The sequence below is a fragment of the Eptatretus burgeri genome, chromosome 5 (genome assembly GCF_056783735.1).
Source record: "Eptatretus burgeri isolate ZD-2024b chromosome 5, Ebu_testis_v1, whole genome shotgun sequence".
In the NCBI taxonomy this organism is placed as follows: Eukaryota; Metazoa; Chordata; class Myxini; order Myxiniformes; family Myxinidae; genus Eptatretus; species Eptatretus burgeri.
In genome coordinates, this window is record NC_140965.1 from 16272290 (window position 1) to 16297305 (window position 25016).

General features: G+C 41.6%; 1 protein-coding gene across 1 annotated transcript in view; it reads right to left on the reverse strand.

The window, feature by feature from the left end:
• Positions 1-25016, reverse strand: part of LOC147025926 (uncharacterized) — a 168921-nt gene that overhangs the window by 114090 nt on the left and 29815 nt on the right. The window contains exons 13-22 of the mRNA XM_085883558.1: positions 24747-24885; positions 24512-24622; positions 23549-23618; positions 23293-23430; positions 22783-22947; positions 22552-22646; positions 8570-8696; positions 3808-4066; positions 1287-1336; positions 402-502 (exon numbers count right to left, since the gene is read on the reverse strand). Coding sequence (XP_085739684.1) covers positions 402-502; positions 1287-1336; positions 3808-4066; positions 8570-8696; positions 22552-22646; positions 22783-22947; positions 23293-23430; positions 23549-23618; positions 24512-24622; positions 24747-24885 — 1255 coding nt within the window. The remainder of the gene's footprint in view (positions 1-401; positions 503-1286; positions 1337-3807; positions 4067-8569; positions 8697-22551; positions 22647-22782; positions 22948-23292; positions 23431-23548; positions 23619-24511; positions 24623-24746; positions 24886-25016) is intronic.

Sequence of the window (25016 nt, forward strand, 5' to 3'; positions counted from 1 at the left end):
GTTGATATTTCATTTTTAAAATATTATTTATTTATTTTTTGCAATCGTTGGGGCTGAATTGATTGCTGTTTTGGTTTCATGTGTGACATCTTCTCTTTGCACCTGTCTTTGGAAATGTTTTGCAAGGTGGGTTAGGGATACCTGTTCTGGCTTGCTGTCTTCCTGTTTGCATACAAAAAATGGCAATGTGTGTGTGTGTGTGTGTGTGTGTGTGTGTTTTGCTGATTTGAAATGGTTGCTATATGTAGCTGTGGATGTGATTGTACTACATCTGCAGGTGGTACAATAAGGATCGAAAGCTGGATTATGACATGGGTTTTAGGTTGGGTAGCCCTGAAATTGAGATCTAAGCTGAAGTTTGAGCTTGAGTCGAAGCTGAAGTAGGGAAATGTGGCACTCACACATTCCATGTCAGGATTCTGGCAGGTTCTTTCACATGCAAGTCCATATGTTCCTGGTGGTGCCGTTGTGCAGTCCACGTACTCCTTAGGAACTGAGCATCCTGTGAGCACCATTGATTAATTATTATACCATGTCCAGATTAAATGAAACTTGTGAATGACATACAAAACTAAAATATTTTTGGAGTCAACCAGACATAGAGGCAACAAACTAAAAAATATCTGCGCAATTTAACAATGATAATTATCGGCACACACACAATTGGCTATCAATGATGGTAATCTATTATGATATTTCATTGCTTCAGTCGCTTAAGCTGCTAGCTGAGTCCAGGAAATCAATTCCACACACTTGTTCGAGGCAACTTAGACATGTGGATAGTAGGAACAAAACCTTCAAGATGGAGACAACCTGACAAATGGAGATAACATATATATGTGTATGTGTGTGTATATATATATATATATATATATATATATATATATATATATATATATATATATATATATATATATATATATATATATATATATATATATATATATATATATATATTACAGACAACATTGATCATGTAAATATCTACATAGTGGAAGTGACTTGACAAAAGGAGACGACTTTACTAATGGAGTTGACCTCACTCATAGGGACAACTGGACTCCCATAATGGAAATAGCTCAGGGAATGGAATCACGTGGCATAATGGAGGGGATGTATATTATGGACATATGGAGCTGGTCCTGACAACGGAGACAACGAAGCAAAAATTAAAGCATTTCCTTTACACAAGACCAAAATTAATATGAAAATGGCAATGATAATGACAACAATGAGGAAGGAAATTGCATGGCTTAAGGTGAATTTAGTGATTAAATAAGCTTCACCTTGTTCGATTGTTGGGTTCCGGCAGTTCAAGACTCCTCTGCGACAAAGGCTGCACACAGTGAGTGGGTTATTAAAGCTGTTTATGCACGGACTTTCACCATCAAATAGTAACAGCAAAAGATAGTTTAGCTGCAGAGTGAACATATATATATATATATATATATATATATATATATATATATATATATATATATATATATATATATATATATATATATATATATATATATGTAAAACAGGCACAACAAAAGTCTTCCCTTGTCAAAAGTCCTATATGTTGAATGTCACCACTCACCATGAGGAATGCATAGGAAATTTTTGTACAGGTGAGGGGAGAATGATGTTGAGGTCGTTAATTGTTTAAAAGTTGTGATGGAGGTTTTGCACAACACCTTAACCGTTTTATAGGAGTGAAGCCAAGCAGCTAATTTACTCTGTCCATGACATTACCTCAAGTGTTATCTTGTATACATAGTCAGCCAATGAATAATGTTCAGTAGTGGAAGTCTATTATGATGATGATGTAGTGTGGAGGGACCTTTTAGCTTCATAGCCTGAGTTCGATTCCTGACCTGATGATGAACAGTCGAATCGGTGCTTCACAGGCAGGGCCGTTGCATCACAATGTGTACCATCGCCTTTCAGGTGGACATAAAGCCGGTTGTCTGATATGCTTGTGTTATTTGGTGGACGTTAAACATCCCACGGTGGCCTTCACAAGGATTAGGTGAATTATCGCCAGCATCGTGAACAAATTGCAAATCACCTCCAGTTGAACATCAGGCCTGGCGAGAAGGCTGAAAACTTTGGGCAAAAAACTTTCCTAGACTGATCCCACAATGAGGTATGATTAATTGGTGGTGTTAAAGTAGTAGTAGTAGTGGTGGTTTATAAATAAAAAAAGCCTTACATAATCAATGGAATACTATTGATTTTCTCATTTTAATTTTAATTTTTGGACATTTGACCAATTAGAAATGGACACACCAGCTCAACGGCTATGTAAGCACAACCACCAATAAAACTCCTCCAGTTGCCTCTGAAATACCCTGAAAGAAATGTCTCACATGTTTCTAAGTCAAGTCACCATGGATGTATCACTTCCCAATATTTGTGGACAAGTCTGCTTGAGGTTATGCCTGGTGTTGGCTTAATGGTTAGGGTGGCGGGCTTTGGATCCTCGGGTCCTGACTTCAAATCCCGCTCAGCTGTTGAATTCATACCCAGGTGGGGTTAACTCTGCCTGTCATCCTTCCAAGGTCAGAAAAATGAGTGCCAGCATGCTGTTATACTGTGTCAGAGTGGCGACCCATCCAGGATTGTGCCCAATAGCCAAGGAGACTGCTTAAGCAGCACCAACGCTCTGCACAGAGTATGTTCACAATGTCCTCCTCCGCCTCCTGCTTGAGGTTATTGTTATGACAGTATCAGCTCCTTTTGTCAATTTAAAGAAATTTTAAACAACACACACACACACACACACACACACACACACACACACACACACACACACACACACACACACACACACACACACACACACACACACACACACACACACACACACACACACACACACACACACACACACACACACCAGACGCACCTCCTGGCTGTAATGGTGAGCATCGCCGCGGATTATGTCTCACACGGTAAAACCGCATAATCCACAAAGAACAACCGTCCATCTGCCACCCAGATGATTGTTCCAGCTAATGCAAACCATTCAACCAGAAGGCACCGTGATGTGATCGGCAGGTAAATCAAAATGTGGAGTTTGACGAGCACTTCCCCAACCTCCAATGGACTCAATCTCCAAGTGATAACTCACCTCCTCTTCAACAGACATGGTGGAATCTTTTACATCCACAAACAAATGCTAGCAGATGAGACACCCCAAAGTCTATCTGAGCGATGACGCACACATTGATGCCTCGCTCCTTTACAAAATAGCAGGGTGGTAGTTTACAGTCAAGTCGGGAATCAAACCCAGACTATTGATGGCTCAAAGTAAGTGTGCGAGCTGTGCATCATCCTGTCAGACAAGATGAACGATAGGAGTGTGAGATGTGCTGTGGTATATTTAATGGCCAATTCGATGTTCTTGCATCAGTAAACTTGGCAGACAGATTGGTGAAAGGGTGTTTAGAGAGGCGAGAGGATTGATATTAATTTTCTATTTCAGCAACCACGTATATAGAGTGTGTTTATTTGCATTAAGGTTCAACATACTGTCAGGAAACATAGATTATGGCTTTGATGGACAATGTTAAACATATTTGGGGTAAATGTTTCACCAGTTTCCGTATTCAATATTATAGAGTGTGAATCAAGGAATCAAGGAAATGGAGAGATTTAAACAAGTGAACACTTTTATAGAAAACCTCTGATTTCTCATAAGATCTGAGTTCTGATGAGGTTTTCATCAGATCTCAGGAGAGTTTTTGTTTTAAGGACAGTAACCCGTTCTCTTAGCAAATCATTCTCATTGGCAGCAAAGTGATAACTGAGCACACACACCAGATATCCGAGCCACGTTGAATCGACTGTCCTGGCTGGAGGGTTTGCTGCTTCAGGTAGCATGGACAGGTCGAAGGCCCTTCAAGACAAGTCCCATCCTCGGCGCGGAACGAATTTAACGGGCAAGCGCAGCCTTCAACCGGCGTGTCTTGCACGAAGCAAGTCGGGTCCGGAGAAGAAAGCGAGCGACACGACGTGTTACATGCCTTGATGTCATAACGGAAAACCTGTCCCGTCGGGCAAGGACTCAGACCTACATCTGGAGAACAAAGAAAGGAATACAGAAAACAAATTACACTTTATACTTTTCTTGATGCTAAGGCAGTGACAACAATATGATTTGGCTGCCGTGATATTTACTATAGCAGATCCTTACAGGCTTGAAGACCTTTTCTGATTAAATGTTTTTTTCACAATCAATCCATGCACTAACAAACCCAGAACATTGTGTTATCAGTGTCTCTTTGTCCACACATCTCTTGCAAATTTGTTTTTCTTCACTTCTTGTCATTTTAGACTTCATCCTCAGTTGGCACTCAAACTACCAAGTTTCCATAAGAGAGTGAAGTACTCTATAGTGATGTGAACTATGGACTACAACTCCGTAAGCACCACAATTCAGGTAGCTAACCCACCTTTGATCTTAGTCCATGTTTGATTCCCGTCCCAACTATAAACCGTCATGTTTGTGCTGTGCAGGCAAGGTGATGTGTCATTGAGGATGCATCCATCGGGTGGAGGGTGGAAGTTAAGCTGGACATCCCTTGTGGAAGCATCCGCAAGTGGATGTCAACATCCCTCCATACCTTTTTTTTGTATACATTGTCAAGGCTTGTATGAGAGCTAACACACTACGTATGGCAAGGGGGGCATGAGAAAGAGGGGCAGAAGAGGGAAGGACAAAACAATGGGGAACAGAGACATAAGGACATCTGTGGAAGGGAGAGGGATGGGGTGGGGAACACGTAGTATACAAGATGGACACTTCAGGGACTTTCAGGAAGGAAAGCAGGGAATAAATGAGCAAGCCATTGTGGGTGACACATTGACCAAGTTGTAAGTTTCTATGCTAACCTGTCGAGAGCAGAGGAACTGGGGTAGGGTGGGGCCCACTCTGAAAAAACACAATTCCCTAGCCACTGCCCTGAAATTTGTGCCCCGCAAATTGAAAATGATGCAAGGTCTTGTGAAAAACGATGCCATCTCTCCATCATATTGATTGCTAATCAATCCATATTTGTTTCCATCAACATTGCCCACACCATGATTGAGCTGTCCAGAGCAGGGGAGTGCATGTTCAAACATTTCAATGAAGTATATTTGTTGTGATAATTATCTCCGCCACCGAAGGTGGACGAAGGTGATGTATTCACCCCAGTTTGACTGTCTGTCTGTCTGTGAGCATGATATCTCAAAATGTGAGACGGATTTGGCCGAAACTTGGTGAAAAGATTGGGTGTGACAAGGATGAATGGATTCAATTTTGGTTTAGATCCAGACCCGGATCTGGATACCAGAATTTCTGAAGTGATTCTACACTATAAGTACGTGATTTTTGAAATGACGTATTCCGCCCCAGAATGCTCATCGTGCATGCGCAGAAACCCCATAGAAACAAAGTAAATCAGGGTGGCCTAGACATATTTCATGCCTCCCAGATAAGGATTGCAACATGGAACGACGAAAAAAAAACTTTTCAAGAAGCTGAAAGCACTTGTAAGTGAGTGTACTTGCAAGGAAAGGTTGTGTCTTTGCACAACTAAACAGTGGGAGAACTTCCTGATCAACTCTTCCAAAAAGTTGATATCTTGCAGCCCATATTGCAAAAACTCCTGACTATATGGGCCTGTGAAAGGTCGAAGGTTTGTAGATGTGTGTTCCAACCAAACCTTTGTGCTTCTAATGCTGATGGGAAGGTCATATCTGTGGTTATTTTTAAAATGATATTTATTAGTAATCATGTTTTGGAGGAAGGGGTGGGGTGGGAGTGAGCATTGTCTGGCCTGTGAGTGACATTATAAGTACAGTATATATTTTGTTTGGCACTGGGGCCAAAGATATATTATACTAGATTTTTGCATCTATTGATGAAAGGAGAAGCATGCGTTCATGTGTGTGTATTTGTGTTATAACCACGGCTGACGCTAGCTAATTGTATTAACAGGAACTTATAGGAACCTGATAGACTCCTTTCATCCATGGATATTTCTCGTATATCCTATATTATTCTTTTATTGAGTCCAATTTGCATTCAGGAACTGGTTATCCATTTTTAAGTTTCCACTCTATCCGGGTTAACAAGGATATAAAAGATCATGGTTTTGGATTGGGGATGATGTGAGATAGCGGTGTGAACAGCTGTCTTGATGACAGATTGAAGAGGATGTGGAAGTTGTTTCCACAGGTGGGGGAAAAAGAGGAACAAATGAGTGGAGGTGAGCAGTGATCCTGGGTGTAGATACAAGTAGTGGACAAAAAAACAAATGGAAACATCAACAAAATGTTTCTTTGCAGAGTGTTGGGACACCACCTGCATCTGGGACAGCATGAATACGATGTGGCATGGAGTCAACAAGGGTCTCAAACTGTTCTGCAGGAATGTGGCACTATTCTTTCACAATGAAGTCCTCAAATTCATGTCAGTTTGATGGAGGTGGAAACTGCTGTCTTTGGTGTCTTTCTAGACAGTCCCACAAATGCTCTATGGGATTGAGATCCATCAAATGAGAGGGCCAACACGTGCCCTGTGGACTGGATCATCGTCGTTCTGAAGGACACCTATCCCAGCATGCCAGGAAAATGCACCCCACACCATGATGGAACTGCCATAGCCTTTTACTGTTGGAATCAGGTACTCGGGGCTGTAGACCTCCCTGGGCTGTCACCACACATGCACACGTCCATTCCTCGAGAATAAGGTGACGGATGACTCACCAGACCATACCACATTACTCCACTGATCAGCAGTCCATTACCTCTGCTTCTTGCACCATTCGGTCTGCAAATGGGCATCGCTAGGTGTTATGAGCAGTCTGTATGTAGCAACCTGGTTATGGTATCCTGTCTTATGAAGTTCACCTTTGACCGTTTTTGATGATACAAGATGCTCACAACCCATGTTGAACTCCGCACACAGTTTGTCCGCCATTGTTCTCCTGTTTCGCCTCGCAGTCAGGGCTAATGCCCGTACATGATACCTGTCGAGTATGCGCTCGAGCCCATTTTGATTACATCTTTTCTTCTTTTCTCCAGGCTGACATCAGACGGTTCCTCATGACAAGTTAGCAATTCCCGATCCTTTGTCACTGAAGCGCCTGCCAAACGTGCACAAACAATTACACCCTGTTTAAAGTCACCGAGGTCTCCTATAGTAGCTATGCTGGTTCTTAATACTGGAGAAAAGCTGCAGCCTGCTTAAATATACATGACGAGAGGAGTGCCGGGAAAAGATTTGCATTTTTCACATGCCACTCATGGAAGTGTGGTGGCCCCATACTTTGCATATTATGTTGCAAAGCCAGTGCATCCTGGTGTTTCCATTTTTATGCCCACTACCTGTAATTTCACCAAAAGGGGGTTAATGGTGGACTACGTGTGCCCTTCAGAAACCTGGGGGTGGGGGGGAAGGACAAAGCACAGAAAGAGCAGAGGGTGCAAGACCAGAGAGACCACTGACCTGTCTGCGATGGTGAAGTGATAGGCCCATAGACTTAGCTTCATTGCGGAAGATTCCAATAATCTTAAAGGCCTTGGTCTTGTTATGTTAAGTTTAGTGATATGTTTAGTATATGTGATGTTTAGTTTATAATCTGTTTAGCATTTGTTTTGCTTAGTTTAGTATCCCTCAACCCGAACAAGCAAATTGCTGTATTTTTCGGCATACAAGTCGATGTTGGGTATAAGTTGAATTGGCTAATTTTCCCATTTTTCTTTATTCATAGATAAGTCTATTTGGAGTATAAGAGAAGCTAGATCAAATGTGGTAGTTTGTAAAATTGTCAGTTCGAACAATCGAGGTGTTAATTTCTTCCTGGCACTCAACACATCGCCAGCCACAGTACTTCCAGGGTCATGAATATTAAGGCTTGATCTCCTTCCCAAAAACCCATTCACTCAGCACCCGCAACTTCCCCAATCCCGACAAGGAATTTCAATGCTACATTTTGGTGAGCAACCCTGTAACTTTTAATTTAATTTCCAGTTGCGTATTTAATTTGTTCTTTATTGATTTATTTAATATTTGTCTATGTTATGCAGTTAAGTGTGGTAAAAGTTATTTAAGGGTGACTGAAAATGTGCCCTGGGAATGCATCCCCCCATTACAACATTACGTCTATGGGAATATCTTATCTGCTCAACGTCGTTTTGTTTAATGTCACACTTCCCAGGAACGCACCCACGACATTAAGTGGAAACTTGCTGTTGTGTGTTTTCAATTTAACAATTATACAATTTATTTTTATACAATTTACTTTTTAACAATTATAAAATTTATTTCAGACAATATCACACTTTGCAAAAAAAAAAATTCATTTATGCAATTCAATGTCTTAAACCATAGATAAGTCGATTCTGAGTATAAGTCGAAGCCTGGACTTTTGGGGAAAAGTATCGACTTATACGCTGAAAAATACAGTCGTTCATTTTAACAATCAAGAAATCATGCTGTGTTGGTGTTTATAACACTTCAGGTTTATGATGTAATTATTTGGTGCGAAGGTGACCTGAGGTTGCCTGTGTTGTTGCAGAGACCGACACTCACCACACAGATTCTTTCGCCAGCCATTGAGGATGAGACCATAAGCGGCACAGGCATGAGTGTATGCACTGAGTGCTGCACACATGCACTCCTCTGGGACAGAACACTGGCAGGTATCCTCTTTGCAGTTCTGTGTAAAACACAGAGCACATCCAGTACCTCTTTCCTAATGTCTGATAAGCTCTGTTTACCTGTGACTATTTATTTAATTACAGAACCAAACAAGAAAGAGCAATCAGAGGTTGCAGACCCTCACCAGAACATATTTTGTGTGGCATTTGTGTACTGGTGTGTTACGTAATTAACTAGAAGGGCACTCGGTAGAGCGCATACCTCCGCCACGTAATGCCTGATCCCCGAGAACATATCGGGCCCAATACATTTTATGTAATATCTTGTTATATATCGTTTTTAGCCCCATCTCTCAAAGGTGAAGAAGCACTTAAAAAAATTAAATAATTCTCATATCCAGATCCGGATTCGAGTCTTCACCAAAATCGAACAAATTTAGCGTGGTCACACACTCAACCCGTACACAACTTTTTGAGATATCGTGATATATATTAGTTTAGCCCAATCTCTCAATGGTGAAGAATCACTTTTAAAAAAGTTATCGGATCCGGATTTGGATCTTCACCAAAATTGAGTCAATTCTTCGTTGTCACACACCCAATGTGTCCACCAAGTTTAGTTCAAATCCGTCCACAACTTTTTGATATATCGTGCTATATATCATTTTTGGCCCTATCTCTCAGTGGTGAAGAATTACTTTAAAAATTGTCATAGTCAGATTTGACAGTGTGCCAAGCATCCAAAATGTGTCTAGTTTTTGAACATCGTGACCCACCTCGTGTATCTACCTGAAATTTTTCATAGAATTAGATTTTAAAAATCACTTAGAAATAATTCACAACTCGTCAGTGCAAAAAAGTTGCACAATAATTAGTTATGCTAATTAGCAAAACCTATAGCGCCATCTTGTGTCCATTCTGAGATAGCTGTGTATTACTCTGGGAATTCTGATGTCTATGTATTCATAGGGAGACTACATGAATGTGGGTGATATGGGTCCTTTCCTCTCTCTCTCTCTCTCTCTCTCTCTCTCTCTCTCTCTCTCTCTCTCTGTCTCTCTCTCTCTCTCTCTCTCTCTCTCTCTCTCTCTCTCTCTCTCTCTTACACACACACATGAGCGCACATACACACACACACACACACACACACACACACACACACACACACACACACACACACACACACACACACACACACACACACCACACGTATAAATAAAGTAACATGCAAAAACAGTAATTGTAAAAAGTAATGCCACTAAATTGTTGATCTACAGACCTCATTCATCGGCACAAAAGCTGAACATACAAGTCAGGAAGACATGTACTGGACTGGCAAACCGAAATCAAACACAGTGTATCATGATATCATCCATCAGCAAACTAATCATCAGTCATTCTTCGTTCAATCATTGATACATAAATCTATCGCACACCAAAGCTGAAATTATTTACACAACAATTGTTTTTTAAATTAATATGTATATAATATCTCCATTATATATTTTAATCAGTGGCAAGATCATTTCAATTTCAGTTTCCACACGTGAGTATATTGTGCGCCGACGGTTTACAATTGGAGAGTTGGAATTCTTCACATTATTTCTTCAGCACCAAGGCAGATTACATGAAATGTTTACATTTACTTCATATATGTAGATTATGGAAACATCATATGTTAATTCATGATCCTCAACAAGAGCAACTCTAAGAATTTCACGTGGAGGGGGTCATACTCAGTCGAGAGAGAGAGACAGAGACATAGACAGACACACAGACAGATACACAGACAGACACACAGACACACAGACACATCCCGACCCCACATCAATATATTAAGGTAGCCACTATTCTTGGTTCACGAAGGCAGAACAGGTCACAAACATTTCTGGAAAGTCCAATTTAGTAAACATTTTTCTTTGCAATGTGCATGTAATTTGCAACACCATGCTCATCTATGTTTGTTTGTGAATTGAAAATCTTGAGGGGACATGCATGAATCTTCACATAAAATAATGACACAATGATTGATAGGATTAATCATATCACATTATTCATTGCATACGGATGACGGTGAATAGGTGATTAATACTGAGATTAGTTTTCCCTAAAATTTACACCAATAGAAAAACATTCTAAAGGACTAGTAAAAATGTCATTAAAAAAAACTGTAGACACTATCTTGGTTGAGCCATGGACTACCATGCCGCTGGCGTGCAAGTAGTAACTTTGCTCGTGTTTGTCATGGGCAGCAGAAGTTCACTACAAAATTACGCCAGCGGCACGGTATACTTTACAGTTTACATTGAAGTTCAGTAATAATTACACTGGTCTGCGTCATTTCAGAGGTCTAGGTTTTCTCAACGGCCCTTATATGCTTTTTGCATGCTGAATTTAGAAATGTATCTCATTTCGCTCAATCAGGTCAAGTTTTTATGCGATCTCAATTTTAAGGAAAAAAAATAATCAAAATTTTTGTTTTTTTTAATTAGCATTTTTAAAATTCAAAATCAGACTTACATTGACAGAAAATGTACAAACTATATATAAAATGACGCACTGGGTATTGATTGGGTAATGGGTATATCAATAATCACTGGGTATTGATTTTGACCATTCTGTCAAAAATTAGTTAACTGTAGAAAGGAGATCCTATCTTCCAGATCCATCATCATCATCATCATCATCATCATCATCTGCAATCCCCACACTGAGCCTGTGCTGGCTGTGGTGTACTTGTGGCGCCTTGACAGCGACCTTACTTTCGGAGCTTCCTTCCACATCAACCACTTAGCAGCACATTCCTGAAATTTCTTAATGCTTCTCTCACTAAATGGAATTACTTTGCTGTGGTGTTGATGACATGCATAAAACAGAACCCCGAAGAACTGCCTTCAGAATCTTCGGCAGCACTAGCATCAGATGACATGTACACCACCATGACAGCTAGTGAGTTTACAGCTTGCCTGAAATTAAGCGCGTGATTGGTTGATGAACGTGGTGCTGTATATCAAAAGCTCTGTGATTTGATGATGTTTATAAGAAAATTGTCACAATTTCGGGTGATTTTTCCATATTTTGAAAAAATGTGCAAGTTTTGTGCTTGACGAGTTTCAGATATGATTTCTATAATATTTTCACACAACATATGATAAATACAGGTACATACACGAGGTGGGTCACGAAACTAAACAAAAGGGGAGCTCGGCCCATGGTCTAGATCCGGATCCAGATATTCACCAAAACCTAACATGTTTGTCCTTGTCACACACCCAACCTGGGCAGCAAATTTCATCCAGATCCATCCACAACTTTTTGAGATATCCTGTACACAAATAGACATGCAAACAAACAAACAGACAAAGAAACAAACAGACAGAGGGGTGAAAACATAACCTCCTTCACCTTCGGTAATAAGAGACATAATTAAAACTGCCACTTTATAACTGCTGGCAGTGATGACCGGGTACCAAGACATCCCACTTTGATGCAACCCCGCTTTGATTGGACACCTGACCCTGACCCTGACCAATGACGTTTTTTCATTATTATTCAATTGAATTCAGAATGGGATTAAAATAAATTCAATTCATATCAAATGGAAGACCAAGCAGGTACAGTCCTGCATTGGAGTCTTCAGAAGGAACCCAAACAAGCAAAAAGCAAAGATGAAGTAATCAGGAGGAGCCTGGATAGGATTCACATTTCAGCTGCTGCTCCTCTTCCCTCGCACCCATCCAAGCACAGCCAAGTCAGCCTTATTCAAAAGTAAAAAAACAACAAAAAAAAAACCCTAGATCAAAAAATTAAATAATTCTAGCTGCCAGACCATGGCACTGGTCAAACTGAAATTAAAAACGTGTATTCCGCATCACGACTCGATCAAAATTGTGAAGTGTGATCTCGATTGATTGAGCGGTTCCAGAGAAAACACGAGTTAATATTTTTCTTCAATCCTATCTGGCTGCCAAATCATGTGATCTATCAATTATTCCTGAACAAACTTGTTCACCCATGGCTTGGGGAACATTTACGTGAAGTTTCCCCTCGATCTGCACAGCCGTTCAGAAGAAGACTTTTGTAGGTTTTTTGGTGAATCCAATATGGCTGCCAAACCATGTGACCTATGACATCATATGTGTGAACCTTTTGTTCCTCATGGTAGGTGGTCATACGTGCAAAGTTTTGCCTCGATTTGTTCAGTCACTTCAGAGAAGAAGATTTTTGAAGTTTTAAAAAAAATATATCAATATCAATATCACCATGTGACGTCATCAATTTTTTTTTCTGTGGACCTTTTTATCCCTAGATGACCCTCAAAAATTTTTCATACTGATCAAATGTAGTTCTACAAAAGCAACTATGACATCATAACGAAGGCACCTATGACATCATAAAAAAAAAAATCACACATTCCTCATCAGGAATAGAACTACATTGGCAGCAGCACCGGCAGGTTCCTTCAGGGGTCTCTGCTGACATTCTCAAAGTTAAGTTTCCGGTTGTTATATGTGATGCTTGAACTGTTTATTTTCTCACCTACATGTTTCTATGTGTTCTCAGCTCGGTTTTGTTTCAAAAATCGTGATATTTTGTGAGTTTTCGTAGACCTTGTCTTACTGGGTTCCTTGAGGCCTACCCATCCTTCCCCTCTCGGTGTACGATCGTTTTTATTTGTATTCTCTCCCGATTACCTTCAATTCCTATTTTCCCCACTTTGCCAATGTCCCCCATCCCTCCCAACGAAACACTCTGCTTCTTGTCTTAAATTTTAATGAAAAAAAAACTCCCAAAAAACTAGCTTTTCTCCCTGCAAACCCACAACTCCCGATCCTCCTGCTACTTCTTCTTTTTCTTCCTCTTCCTCCTTCTGCCGGCACACCATCTTTCTTCGACTTGAGCTGACCCTTTCTCACCATTACTTTTACGATTTCTTCCAACAACCTTCCCATCACCTAATCTGATGAAAACTCTCTCATAAAATAATAATAATAATAATAATAATAATAATAATAATAATAAAAATGATCTCTTATAATGCTTCATCTTCCTCTTTCACACGTGTGGTTCTCATTACTGTATCATAATTCACTACTCTTTTTCTATTTTAACAGACTGCTCTCAATTCGACCTTTCCCTTATACCTTGCCGAAAAAATCCAACTGTTACAGCGTTTCTTCTCTCCATTCTCTTAATTTGCATTTATTGCATCCATCAAGAAATGTCTTTAATCGCATTTGTGACCAAAAAAAAATTTGAAACTCCACTTTGCAATGAATGTTCGCTTTCCATCAACCATTCTTTTTTTCCAATTTCACTGCCAACTCACCCCTCTCACCCCTCACTCTCAAAGCAACCATCACACTCTTCTCCCTCCAAGCGTCCCTCTCACCTTTCTCCCTCAACTCTCCCCACTCACCCTTCTCCCACCATTCACCCCCCTCACTCCCCCTTCTCAAAGTCCCCTCCTCACACTCACATCCACAAACCTGCATCCTTCCCCTGCCCTCTCCTCTCCATCTCATCACTCCACCTCTTCAACTGCCTTCTGCCCCCTCTTCCCCAGCATCACAGAGCCTTTTCTCCTCCTCATCTAGCCCCTGCCCAAGCTATTCTGCAATCCCCCACATTCTTTCAACAACTCTCCTTACCTCCCCCTATCCTCCCTTGTCCTACCCCCCTCCTCCCTTGTCCTACCCTCCCCATCCTCTCCCATTCCCTGCACCCAATGCCTCCTCCCTCCCTCTTCATTAACAGTGTGGATCTCAAATATCCAGGGCCTTTGCTCAAACCTTTCCATACAGGTTGCCACTGACAAAACCACACATAATCTGCTTAACAGAAACTTTCCTCCCTCAAGATGTCTCTGACTCCCTAGTATCTCTCCCTGGTTACTCCCTCCTCCGGTATGACAGACCTGAGCCTCGTCCTGGTGAAGGAGTTGCTCTCTTCATCAAAGACTCTATTCCTCACTCTCCATGCACTGCCCTCACTCTCCCACACCCCCAGGAATACCTGTGGCTACGGCTTCCCCTCCACTCCCACCTCATGTTTATATGTGTACTGTACCGTCCACCAAACAGTGATGACTCCATCTACACCTCACTATCCGAAAACATGGACCAACTTCTATCTTCTCATCCAAACTCTCTCTTCCTCATATGTGGCGACTTCAATTGTCATTATGCCAGTTGGCTTGGTGTGGGTACCTCTCTCACCTGTCATGGCACCTCAGCAAAAGCTTTCTGTGACTCATTGGGACTGACTCAATCGGTCAATTTCCCAACCTGGATCTCAACCAATGGTACTCCATCTCTTCTGGATCTGATTTTGACAAATGATCCTGAAAATATCTGCTGTTCTTCCTCCACTCCAATCGGTTCTTCTGACCTCGTCCTTGTCAAAGTAAACATCTCTCTGGCTGTTATCAGAGAACCACCTCACCGCCGTCGAGTCTGACATTTCACCAAAGCCGACTGGCAGGGTCTCCAAGCAGCCATCAAACTTCTAGACTGGACTCCCATCGCTACTTTCTCCAACATCAACTCATTCTGGGAATTCTTTCACAGAAACTTGCTCTCCCTCATGCACAGATTTATCCCCTCTCGTGTTCAGTTGTCCTACCCTTCCTCCTGCCCTTGGTTCACTGAAGCTTGTGGTGAAGCAGTTGTCCTGAAACAACTTGCCTTTGCCTCATGGAAAGCAAACCCAACTGAGTGTAATCTCAGTTCCTTCCATAAAGTTCGGAACAAGTGTGTATATACCCTCAGGAGAGCCAGAAAACATCTTTCAAAGCTCAAGTCTGAACACTCAAACCTCTTTCCCTCTTCCAAATCCTGGTGGCGTCTAATCAAACCTGTTTCTGGTGTATGTTCCCCCTCCATCCCCTCCCTTACCTCAAATTGCCGCACTGCTGATACCGCACGTGAAAAAGCTGAATGCCTAAACTCAGTGTTTGCGGCTAAATCTTGTGTGCAAAACGCATCACGTTCTGTACCCACCTTACCCAGTCGCACCCAACTGTCCCTGGACTCCGTGTCCTTTTCTCCTGACAAGGTGGAGAGCTTGAAGTCAACAGCTCGACTCAGATTCTGCAACCGGTCCAGACGGCATCAGCCCACGTGTCCTAAAAACTTGCTCCTCTGCTCTTGCTCACCCTCTCTCCATTCTATTCACCCTCTCGTTTGCTCAAGGTCATCTGCCATCTGCTTGAAAATCAGCAACCATTACTGCCCTGCACAAAGAAAGTGCTAAAATGGATCCCTGCAACTACAGACCAATCAGCCTTCTCCCAATCATCAGCAAGGTTATGGAATCCATCATCGCTTCAGACATTAAATCCTTCCTCTTCTCCAACGGTTTTATTTCTGATCACCAATTTGGTTTCAGACCAGGTCACTCTACCCTGGATATGCTGCTTCTGCTCTCCCAACAATGGATGGAGGTCCTCAATGCCGGATATGAAATCCGAGCCGTATCCCTGGACATATCACGTGCTTTTGACACAGTCTGGCACCCTGCACTGCTCACCAAACTCTCTTCCCATGGTATCCAAGACCATCTCCACTCATGGCTCGCAGACTTCTTCTCCTGTCGCAGTCAACGTGTGGCCCTAAATGGAGTTCTTTCATCCCCTCTTCCTATCCACGCTGGAGTTCCTCAAGGTAGCGTTCTGGGCCCTGGTCTTTTTCTGGTTTTCAGCAATGGTCTCTCTGACTCTGGAAAATCCTCTTTATCTCTTTGCCGATGACTCCACTCTCTGCCGTACCATCTGTCATCCCTCAGACCAGCAAGTAGCAGCTCCTTTGCTCTCTGCAGATCTGGATAAAATCACAAACTGGTCCAACACATGGAACATGTCTTTCAATCCGGACAAATGTCACACTCCCACGATGTCTCTCTGAAAGGACTGTTTGGAACCTCCTCCCCCCTCACATCCACTTTCTCAACAATCCTCTGGAAGAAGTCCTTTCTTTCAAGCTTCTGCATCTCACTATCTGCCATGATCTTTCCTGGGAAAGTCACATTTCCAACCTCGCCTCAAAAGCCAGTCGCCGACTGAGAATTCTCTGTCGTGCAAAGTCCTTCCTCGGCCCACCTGAGCTCCTGACCACTTCCAAAGCTTTCATCTGCAGCCTGATGGAGTACTGCTCTCCCCTTTGGGCTGGTGCTCCTGCCTCTCACCTTTCTCAGCTTCACGCTGTAGAAACCAAGGCATTTTGATTCATTGGTATCTCCTGTGATGAGGCTGTCTTTGGGCCTCACAATCTCTCACCACAGGCAGGTCGGTGGTCTTTCTGTCTTCTACCGTCTCCTCTCCGGTCTCACTCACCCTCCCCCCCCCCCCCCGCTCTCTATACGATTTGTCCCCACAATGTGTCCGCAGGGTACTCAAGGTCTGCCAATTACCAAAATCACGAATGGTAAAACTACCAAAATCACGAATCACTGCTCACCTTCACTCTTTCATTCCTCTTTTTTTCCCGCCTTTGGAATAAACTCCCTCACTCTGTTCAATCCCATTATTCCCTCCAGGCCTTGAAAACAGCTGTTCACCACAACGTCTTATCTTCCCCCATCCAAAACCTTGATCTTTTCTTTCCCCCTTAATCCACCCCAAACCCATTCCTGCTTTCCTTTCTGAAAGTCCCTGTAATGTCCATCTTGTATTACCCATGATCCCCACCCCATCCCTCTCTCTTCCACAGATCTCCTAATGTCTCTGTTCCCCACTGTTTTGTCCTTCCCACTACCGCCCCTCTTGTCTCAAGCCCCCCTTGATGTGCGTTGTGTGTTAGCTTTCATACGAGCCTCGACAAGGTATACAAAAAAACAAAAACGGAGCACTTGTCGTGTGCCAAGTTTCAATCTTCTCCTTCATGTGGTTTCAGAGATAGAGGTCCAGTTTTTTATCCCCTGCCGCGTGGTGGAAGGGGGATATTGTCTTTTTTTCCAACATGGCTGCCACACCACGTGATCTATGACATCATAATTATCGTTGAAACATTCTACAGGAGTAGTCACTCCTATGCTGTAAATTTCGTCTCAATCCAACAAGTGGTTATGGAGAAAAACAGGAATGTTTTATGCGGACAAACAAACAAACAAGAATAAGACGTCATGCAAAGCACGATACTTGCAAAATCCACAAAACAAATTTGACTTAAAAAAATAATTGGTGGTTGAATTTAATGACCAAATTTGCAACTTCTCTTCAAATTTTAAGTCAATCAGATGAAAATTGACAATTTTACAAATTCCCACCATATTGTTCTATTGGCCTATGTTGACCTCAAAAATAATTGGTGGTTGAATTCAGTGACCTGAAATATAAATCCTCTTCAAATTTCAAGTCAATGGGATGAAAATTGAGGATTTCAGAAATATGGCCTATGTTGTCTTTTTGGCCTATGTTGACCTCAAAAATAATTGGAAGTTGAATTATATGACCAAATGTGCAAATCCTGTTCAAATTTCAAGTCAATCAGTTGAAAATTGAGGATTTAAAAAAGTCCACCATAGTTGTTGACCTTGGGCCTATGTTGACTTTTTGGTACATGTTGACCTCAAAAATAATTCCTTGGTTGAATTCAGTGACCTGAAATATAAATCCTCTTCAAATTTCAAGTCAATGGGATGAAAATTGAGGATTTTATAAATTTCACCGAAGTTGTTGACCTTTTGGTCTATGTTGAACTAAAAAATAATTGGCTTATTGGATTCAGTGACCTGAAATATATATATATATATATATATATATATATATATATATATATATATATATATATATATATATATATATATATTCTCTTCAAATTTCAAGTCGATGGGATGAAAATTGAGGATTTTAGAAATCTCACCTAAGTTGTTGACATTTTGGCCTATGATGACCTCAAAAATAATTGTCTGGTTGAATTTGGTGACCTGAAATATATATATATATATATATATATATATATTCTCTTCAAATTTCAAGTCAATGGGATGAAAATTGAAAATTTGAGAAATGTCACCTCAGTTGTTGACCTTTGGCCTGCGTTGTCCTCAAAAATAATTGGTGGTTGAATTCAGTGACCTGAAATATAATTTCTCTTCAAATTTCAAATAAATCAGATGAAAATTGAGGATTTTAGAAATATGGCCTATGTTGTCTTTTTGGCCTATGTTGACCTCAAAAATAATTGGAAGTTGAATTCAATGACCAAATGTGCAAATCCTGTTCAAATTTCAAGTCAATCAGTTGAAAATTGAGGATTTAAAAAAGTCCACCATAATTGTTGACCTTGGGCCTGTGTTGACTTTTTGGTACATGTTGACCTCAAAAATAATTCCTTGGTTGAATTCAGTGACCTGAAATATAAATCCTCTTCAAATTTCAAGTCAATGGGATGAAAATTGAGGATTTTATAAATTTCACCGAAGTTGTTGACCTTTTGGTCTATGTTGAACTAAAAAATAATTGGCTTATTGGATTCAGTGACCTGAAATATATATATATATATATATATATATATATATATATATATATATATATATATATATATATATATATATATATATATATATATATATATATATTCTCTTCAAATTTCAAGTCAATCAGAGGATAATTGAGGATTTTAGAAATCTCACCTAAGTTGTTGACCTTGGGCCTATGTTGACCTTTTGACCTCACAAACAATAGGCATCTTGCTAATGACAAACTCTACCATCTGAAGTTTCATGAAGATCGGTTTAAAATTGTGACCTGTAGATGATTGACAGACAGACAGACAGAATAGCAAAATCGACTAACCCAATGTACTTGAAAAATCTTCGATTTTGCAAATAACAAACAAACAGAAACAAACAAACGGACCCAAAAGCAACGCCCTCCTCCTTCGGTGAGGGTAATAATAGCATCTTTCTGTAATATGTTTTTTAGATGTTATCAAAGGTATCACATGGTGAATGAGTCAAAGGTGAAGGCTATTTGACCATCTTGCCTGTGCCATGCCCATATCCCAGCACTCTCTCCTTCAGCAGGTATTGAGTGATACGTATATAAACGAACCCAAGGCAGGGTCTTTTTCCAGTGTACTTGTACACAATGGCCTACCATTTTGTGTAAAGAATGGAGGGAATGATGATAATTGTGTGAGAGGAGGAGTGGGGGAAAGAGGCCAACCTCCCCCCTTTCCCTCCCCCTTCCCCCCAATGTATTACCACCATTACCACCACCATCCATTAAGTACACATTTTCAAAATTTACCGTCGACATTGTAAACGGAGATGGGATGCTGGATTTGTTTTACACTTCCATCTTCAGGGACTAGTGTGCTCCGAGATGCAGCACCTCTTGCTAGCACTTCATCGGAACGATAGTTTTTCGTTGTTTCACCCTTTAGGAGATCTTATGGAGATGAGATGGCTCAATGAAAGCAATCCACCAACTGTTTTCACCCCTGTCTGTTTGTATGTCTGTGTGCAGGATAACTCAAAAAGTTACGGATGGATTCGGACAAAATATGGTGGGCAGGTTGGGTGTGTGGCAAGAACCAATTTATTTGATTCTGGTGAAGATCCTGATCAGGATCCGGAACCGAGAATAATATAGCACGACATCTCAAAAAGTTGTGGACGGATTATGACAACATATGGTGGATGAATTGTGTAAGTGACGAGAACAAGCCAATTCGATTTTGGTTAAGGTTCGGAAGCAGATCCGGTCTCTCAGTGCGATACAAAATGTAAACTGTTCAGTCTGGTTTGTTGGGTGGTCGCTAGACTACCCATATTCTCAGGTTTTCCGTCTGTCTGTTTGTTTGTATGTAATGGACAGCTCTGGAGGCCACAGGAGTCAACCGATTTCGATGAAACTTGACTGGTAGGTTCATACCAGGATCTAGTTCTATGCTTTTAAGCACTGTTACTATGGACGACACCGTTGCCTAGCAACGGGACTTTGAAATTTTTGAAAAAATCCGGAAATTTTTTTTCCCGAAAATCAAAAATCGGCTTCCGTGCTTTTATGCGCACTATAATCAACCTCTTTGTCAAAAATTTTCAGCCCGATCCGTCAAAAACTGTATGACTAGTATGCAATTATATAGCGACCACCCATGTCACCTACCGGCTTGTTGGGTCGCTGAAATAGGTGACCCTTATTGCTGGGTCGCCGAAATAGGTGACCCTTATTGTCAGTAATTCTGTATGTTTGTTTGGATGTTTGTTTGGATGTTTGTTCGTTTGTCATCAGCATAATTGGTAGTAAATGTGGACGGATTTTGACCAAACTTGGGTGGTAGGTACATCTTATGACCTAGTGCTTTAGAAATTGTGATGGTTGCTAGGGACGCTTTGGTTCCCGAGCAACAACCGAAAAACCTTCAAAATCGGTACCGTTCACTCAAAATCAATTCCGAAAGCCATTATCCCACGTAGGATTATGAAATGTGACACGAATGATCTACAGGTGATGCTCTATCAAATATATTCCGGTTTTTGTGATATATGGAATACTTTACCCGCAGCGCCCCCTACAATTAGGGTATGTGCGAAAATTGGCGAAAATTGAAGGCCCCCTAGCGACCAGGTGAGTGCATCGATACGAATGAAACGTTGCAGGTTCATGGTACTCAATAAGGACTACAACTTTGCCTCAGGACATATTGACCGATTTCGCTTAGGTCAGGGGTCAAAGGTCAATTAGTGCAAAAGTCGATAATATGTGAGAGCTGGAGGTGCCTTCGCACGAAATGCTACTCCTCCTAGGGTTATGGTCGGACGGTCATGAAAATTCACACTAATCATCTGGAATACATTGTGCACAAACGATCGAGCCGGATTTTAGATTTAGATCTTTGTTCACCCACAGCACCCCTTCGAACTTTGGGGATTTCCGATTTCAAACCGCATTTTCGGTACTTTTCATTCAAATGGATACTGAGTAGTTATCAGTAGATGGAACTGGATGAGATTTGATATGCATAATCTTAAGGTGATTCCCTATCCGCTATATGACATCCATTTTGCTCTATATCTTATAGTTTCCATGCTCGGCGACCCATCGCCGCCTACCGTCTTGTTTGTGTGTTTGTCTTTCCGTGAGTACGATGTCTCAAATAAGTTATGGATGGATTTGAATGAAACCTGGTGGACATGTTTGGTGTGTGACAACCATTAATTGATTATTAGATTTTTATGAGAATCCGGATGCGGATCCCAGAATTTTAAAAGTGATTCTTCACCATTGAGAGATTGCATCAAGAAAATATATAGCATGATGTTTTCAAAAGTTGTGGACGGGTTATGACAAAACTTTGTAGATGACTTGGGTCGGTGACAAGAACAAGCCGATTAGGTTTTGGTTGAAGTCCAGATCGAGATCTGGCCCAACAGTGGGATAGAAAACTTAAACTGTTCAGCCAGGCGGAGGTATGCGCTCTACCAATTGCCGTTCTAGTTTTCAATGTGGCTTCAGCTGATGAAGTTGTTGGTAAAAAAAAACTCTTCACCATATATCGACTTTGTTTAAGGTGGAGTTGCAGCATCGCTCTCACACTGTTACATTCAAAATATAAGAATACCTTTTCTCTCATAGGTTCTGCTTGAGGCTGTATATTAATTAGGGTCCACTAAATGGGACATTTTAACCCCTTCCATTCCCCAAGTACTGCATAGTTGGATCTTTCCTTCCCTCACTCAAATTTCCTTCACATCTCTTCCCACTCCTCCCACACAATAATTATCATTCCTTTGCACAATTTTTAGCTTCTTAGTTTAGCTCGCAAACCCTCCTCACCATCCTCCCCAGGGTGTATATAATAAATAGATGGCCCCTTTGGTTTATACCTGACATTACTACCCGACTGAACTAACGCCTTTTACATTGAACCAACACCTTTTACACCTTGTGCAAATGACATATCTCACCTTGTAGAAATTGCCAGGGTCCACTAGACCATGGCAAGCAGCAAATGGCCCATCTTCCCTCTTCAGGGAACCACACATGCTCTCGGCATACGCAGCTGCAAGATACATGCCCCGGGTGAGCTAGGGTCCAGTCAGACAGGAACGTCCAGATAGACCATAAGATTATCCCCGTAAGGGGGTGGTAATGATGAACTGTCGAAGGTCTAAATGGGACCCGAGGTGAGGACTCACCTGTTTGCGCAGTCACACTGCAAGCATCCTGAATGGACGTAGTCACGTCCAGGCAGTTTGGTTGAGCCTTCCATGAGTTGGCAAAGGCCGGGATGGTGGCTTCCACCACGCCGGCCCAGCTGCGCTGTTCATCCGCGAGAATCCCGTTAAAGTTTCCACAGAGTCCTGGTTGGACATAGCGAAGTGTTGGAATAGGAGGATTATTCATGATTCAATTTAATATATGATTGTACATGTAATTGCAGAAGGTAATTTGAAGAGTTTGTGATAATTTGTGGATTCTTGACGAACTATCCTGTGGAGTTAGAGTACACGCAGGTCAAAGTTTGTTGGCATCCGAAGTTAGTGGAATTACAAGTTGATGTGACTGAATACATGGAGTTCCAAGTTAGAGTGTAAATGACACAAGTGAAGGCAGGTGTGAGTTTTGAGTAAGAGTTGTGTACAGGTATGAGCATGAGTTTAAAGGAGTGGGACAGTGTGAGTGAGGGGTTGAGTGCAATGTTGTACCACATGTGCGGTTGTGAAATGACGGTGGCAGGCTGACGTAGAGCTGCAGAGTAGGCCACAGTTTGATCTGAAGCATCAATCCAATTTCAATTCCAACCTGTAGGGTCATGGAAGATGGCTGGAATACCTGCAGATGTCCTGTGAAAATAAAACAATCCTTTATTAGATAATCATTTTAATATTTGGTTAAAATGACCACTTACATTAACATTGTGTACATTTAAGACTCATGAAGCCAAAGGTGCCTGGGTTGTACCATTGCGGAAGGGCAGGTTGGCAATCATGTCGTTTAGGAAAACCTTTCCATCGGGCAGAAACTTCAGGGTCTGTAGGAAGAATAAAGAGGTATACTGGTGAAAATGTGGTAAGGTTTGTGGGAAAGGAAACCATCAGATTTTATTTCTCATGAGCTACTGTACATGACTGTGTAAATTTGTAGTTCAGCTTGGGGCAGGTTTGCTATGAAGACCTTAAGGTGATAGAGGGAGAGAGATGGAGAGAGCGAGAAAGAGAAAGTAGTTATGTGGAATCGGATAGAATCAAGGAGAATGATGCTTAAGAGGAAAGAGTAACCTTTCACATTTAATCTTCGCATACACGGCGCACCAACTCAACCATTTTCCCTCCATTACCACCACCATCCCTTAAGTACACAATAACAAAATCCTGCTTTTCCATGTACCTTAAACAGGTAAGGTGAGACATGTTTATCACATCGAAGTGAAATGTGGACCCATCAGCTGTATTGAAAAACAGTCTCCTACAAATGAGTTCAAGTGACTCGGTGGTGTAATGGTTGTAGCGTCTGTTCTGATTCTGGGAGGTCGGCGGTTCAAACCCCGGCCGAGTCATACCAATGACTTTAAAATGGTACGTGCTGCTTCTTTGCTTGACGATCAGCATTTACAAGGATAGAGGATGAACAATCCCCATTAGTAGTCATCCATGGAGAGGAGGAAATGCCCCGATGAATGTGGTGAGATAAGTGGTGCCATTGCTCTGATGTTGCTGGTACCCAGAGTACCCTGGGAAGTAACGTCCCAAGGTCAGTGGCTAAGTGTTTGTCTCGTCAGTATGTCCATGTGTGAGTGTGAGTGGCAGCTCCATTAGGTGCCTTCGACCTTGTATATAAAAAAAAAAGTGAGAAGGCATGAGGATGTCATGGTGTTCAGAGGTGACTGTACCACATGGTGCGATGGCAAGTGCTGTACCTTCTTACCTCAGAGGTTTTATTGAGACGTATAGACACGGAGAGCAGGCAGGTTTGTGAAGAGATGGCTTGGCAGGGACCAAGTTCTGCGTGTAAGGTGAACTCAGAACGCTGGCAATCCTTCGAAAACAAGTGGGAAAACCAAAGAATGGGTAAGAGCTTGTGTGTCTGAGTGGGCGTATGACAACCATTTCAATTGCTTTAGGAACTAATAAAAGCCCATGGATGATAAGATCAGTATTACCTGAACTAGTGTATATAAGCAGTTTCCATGGAAGGTGTACTCCAAGTTGTCGAATGTGTTGAAATGGCTGCCTCCCTCCAGAGAGCAAACACCAGGGCATGGGAAGTTGGTACAATGCCACTGGCCCCCCTTGCACTCACTGTAAAGAGAAAGTGGTGCGAGATGGAGAAATTGGAAGTGTGAGCTTGGGAGACGTAACGTGAATGTCTTCTTACACCTGTCTGCTCATTTAACCGGGCGTAGTGGTGTGCGCCTGTAATTTGACTACTC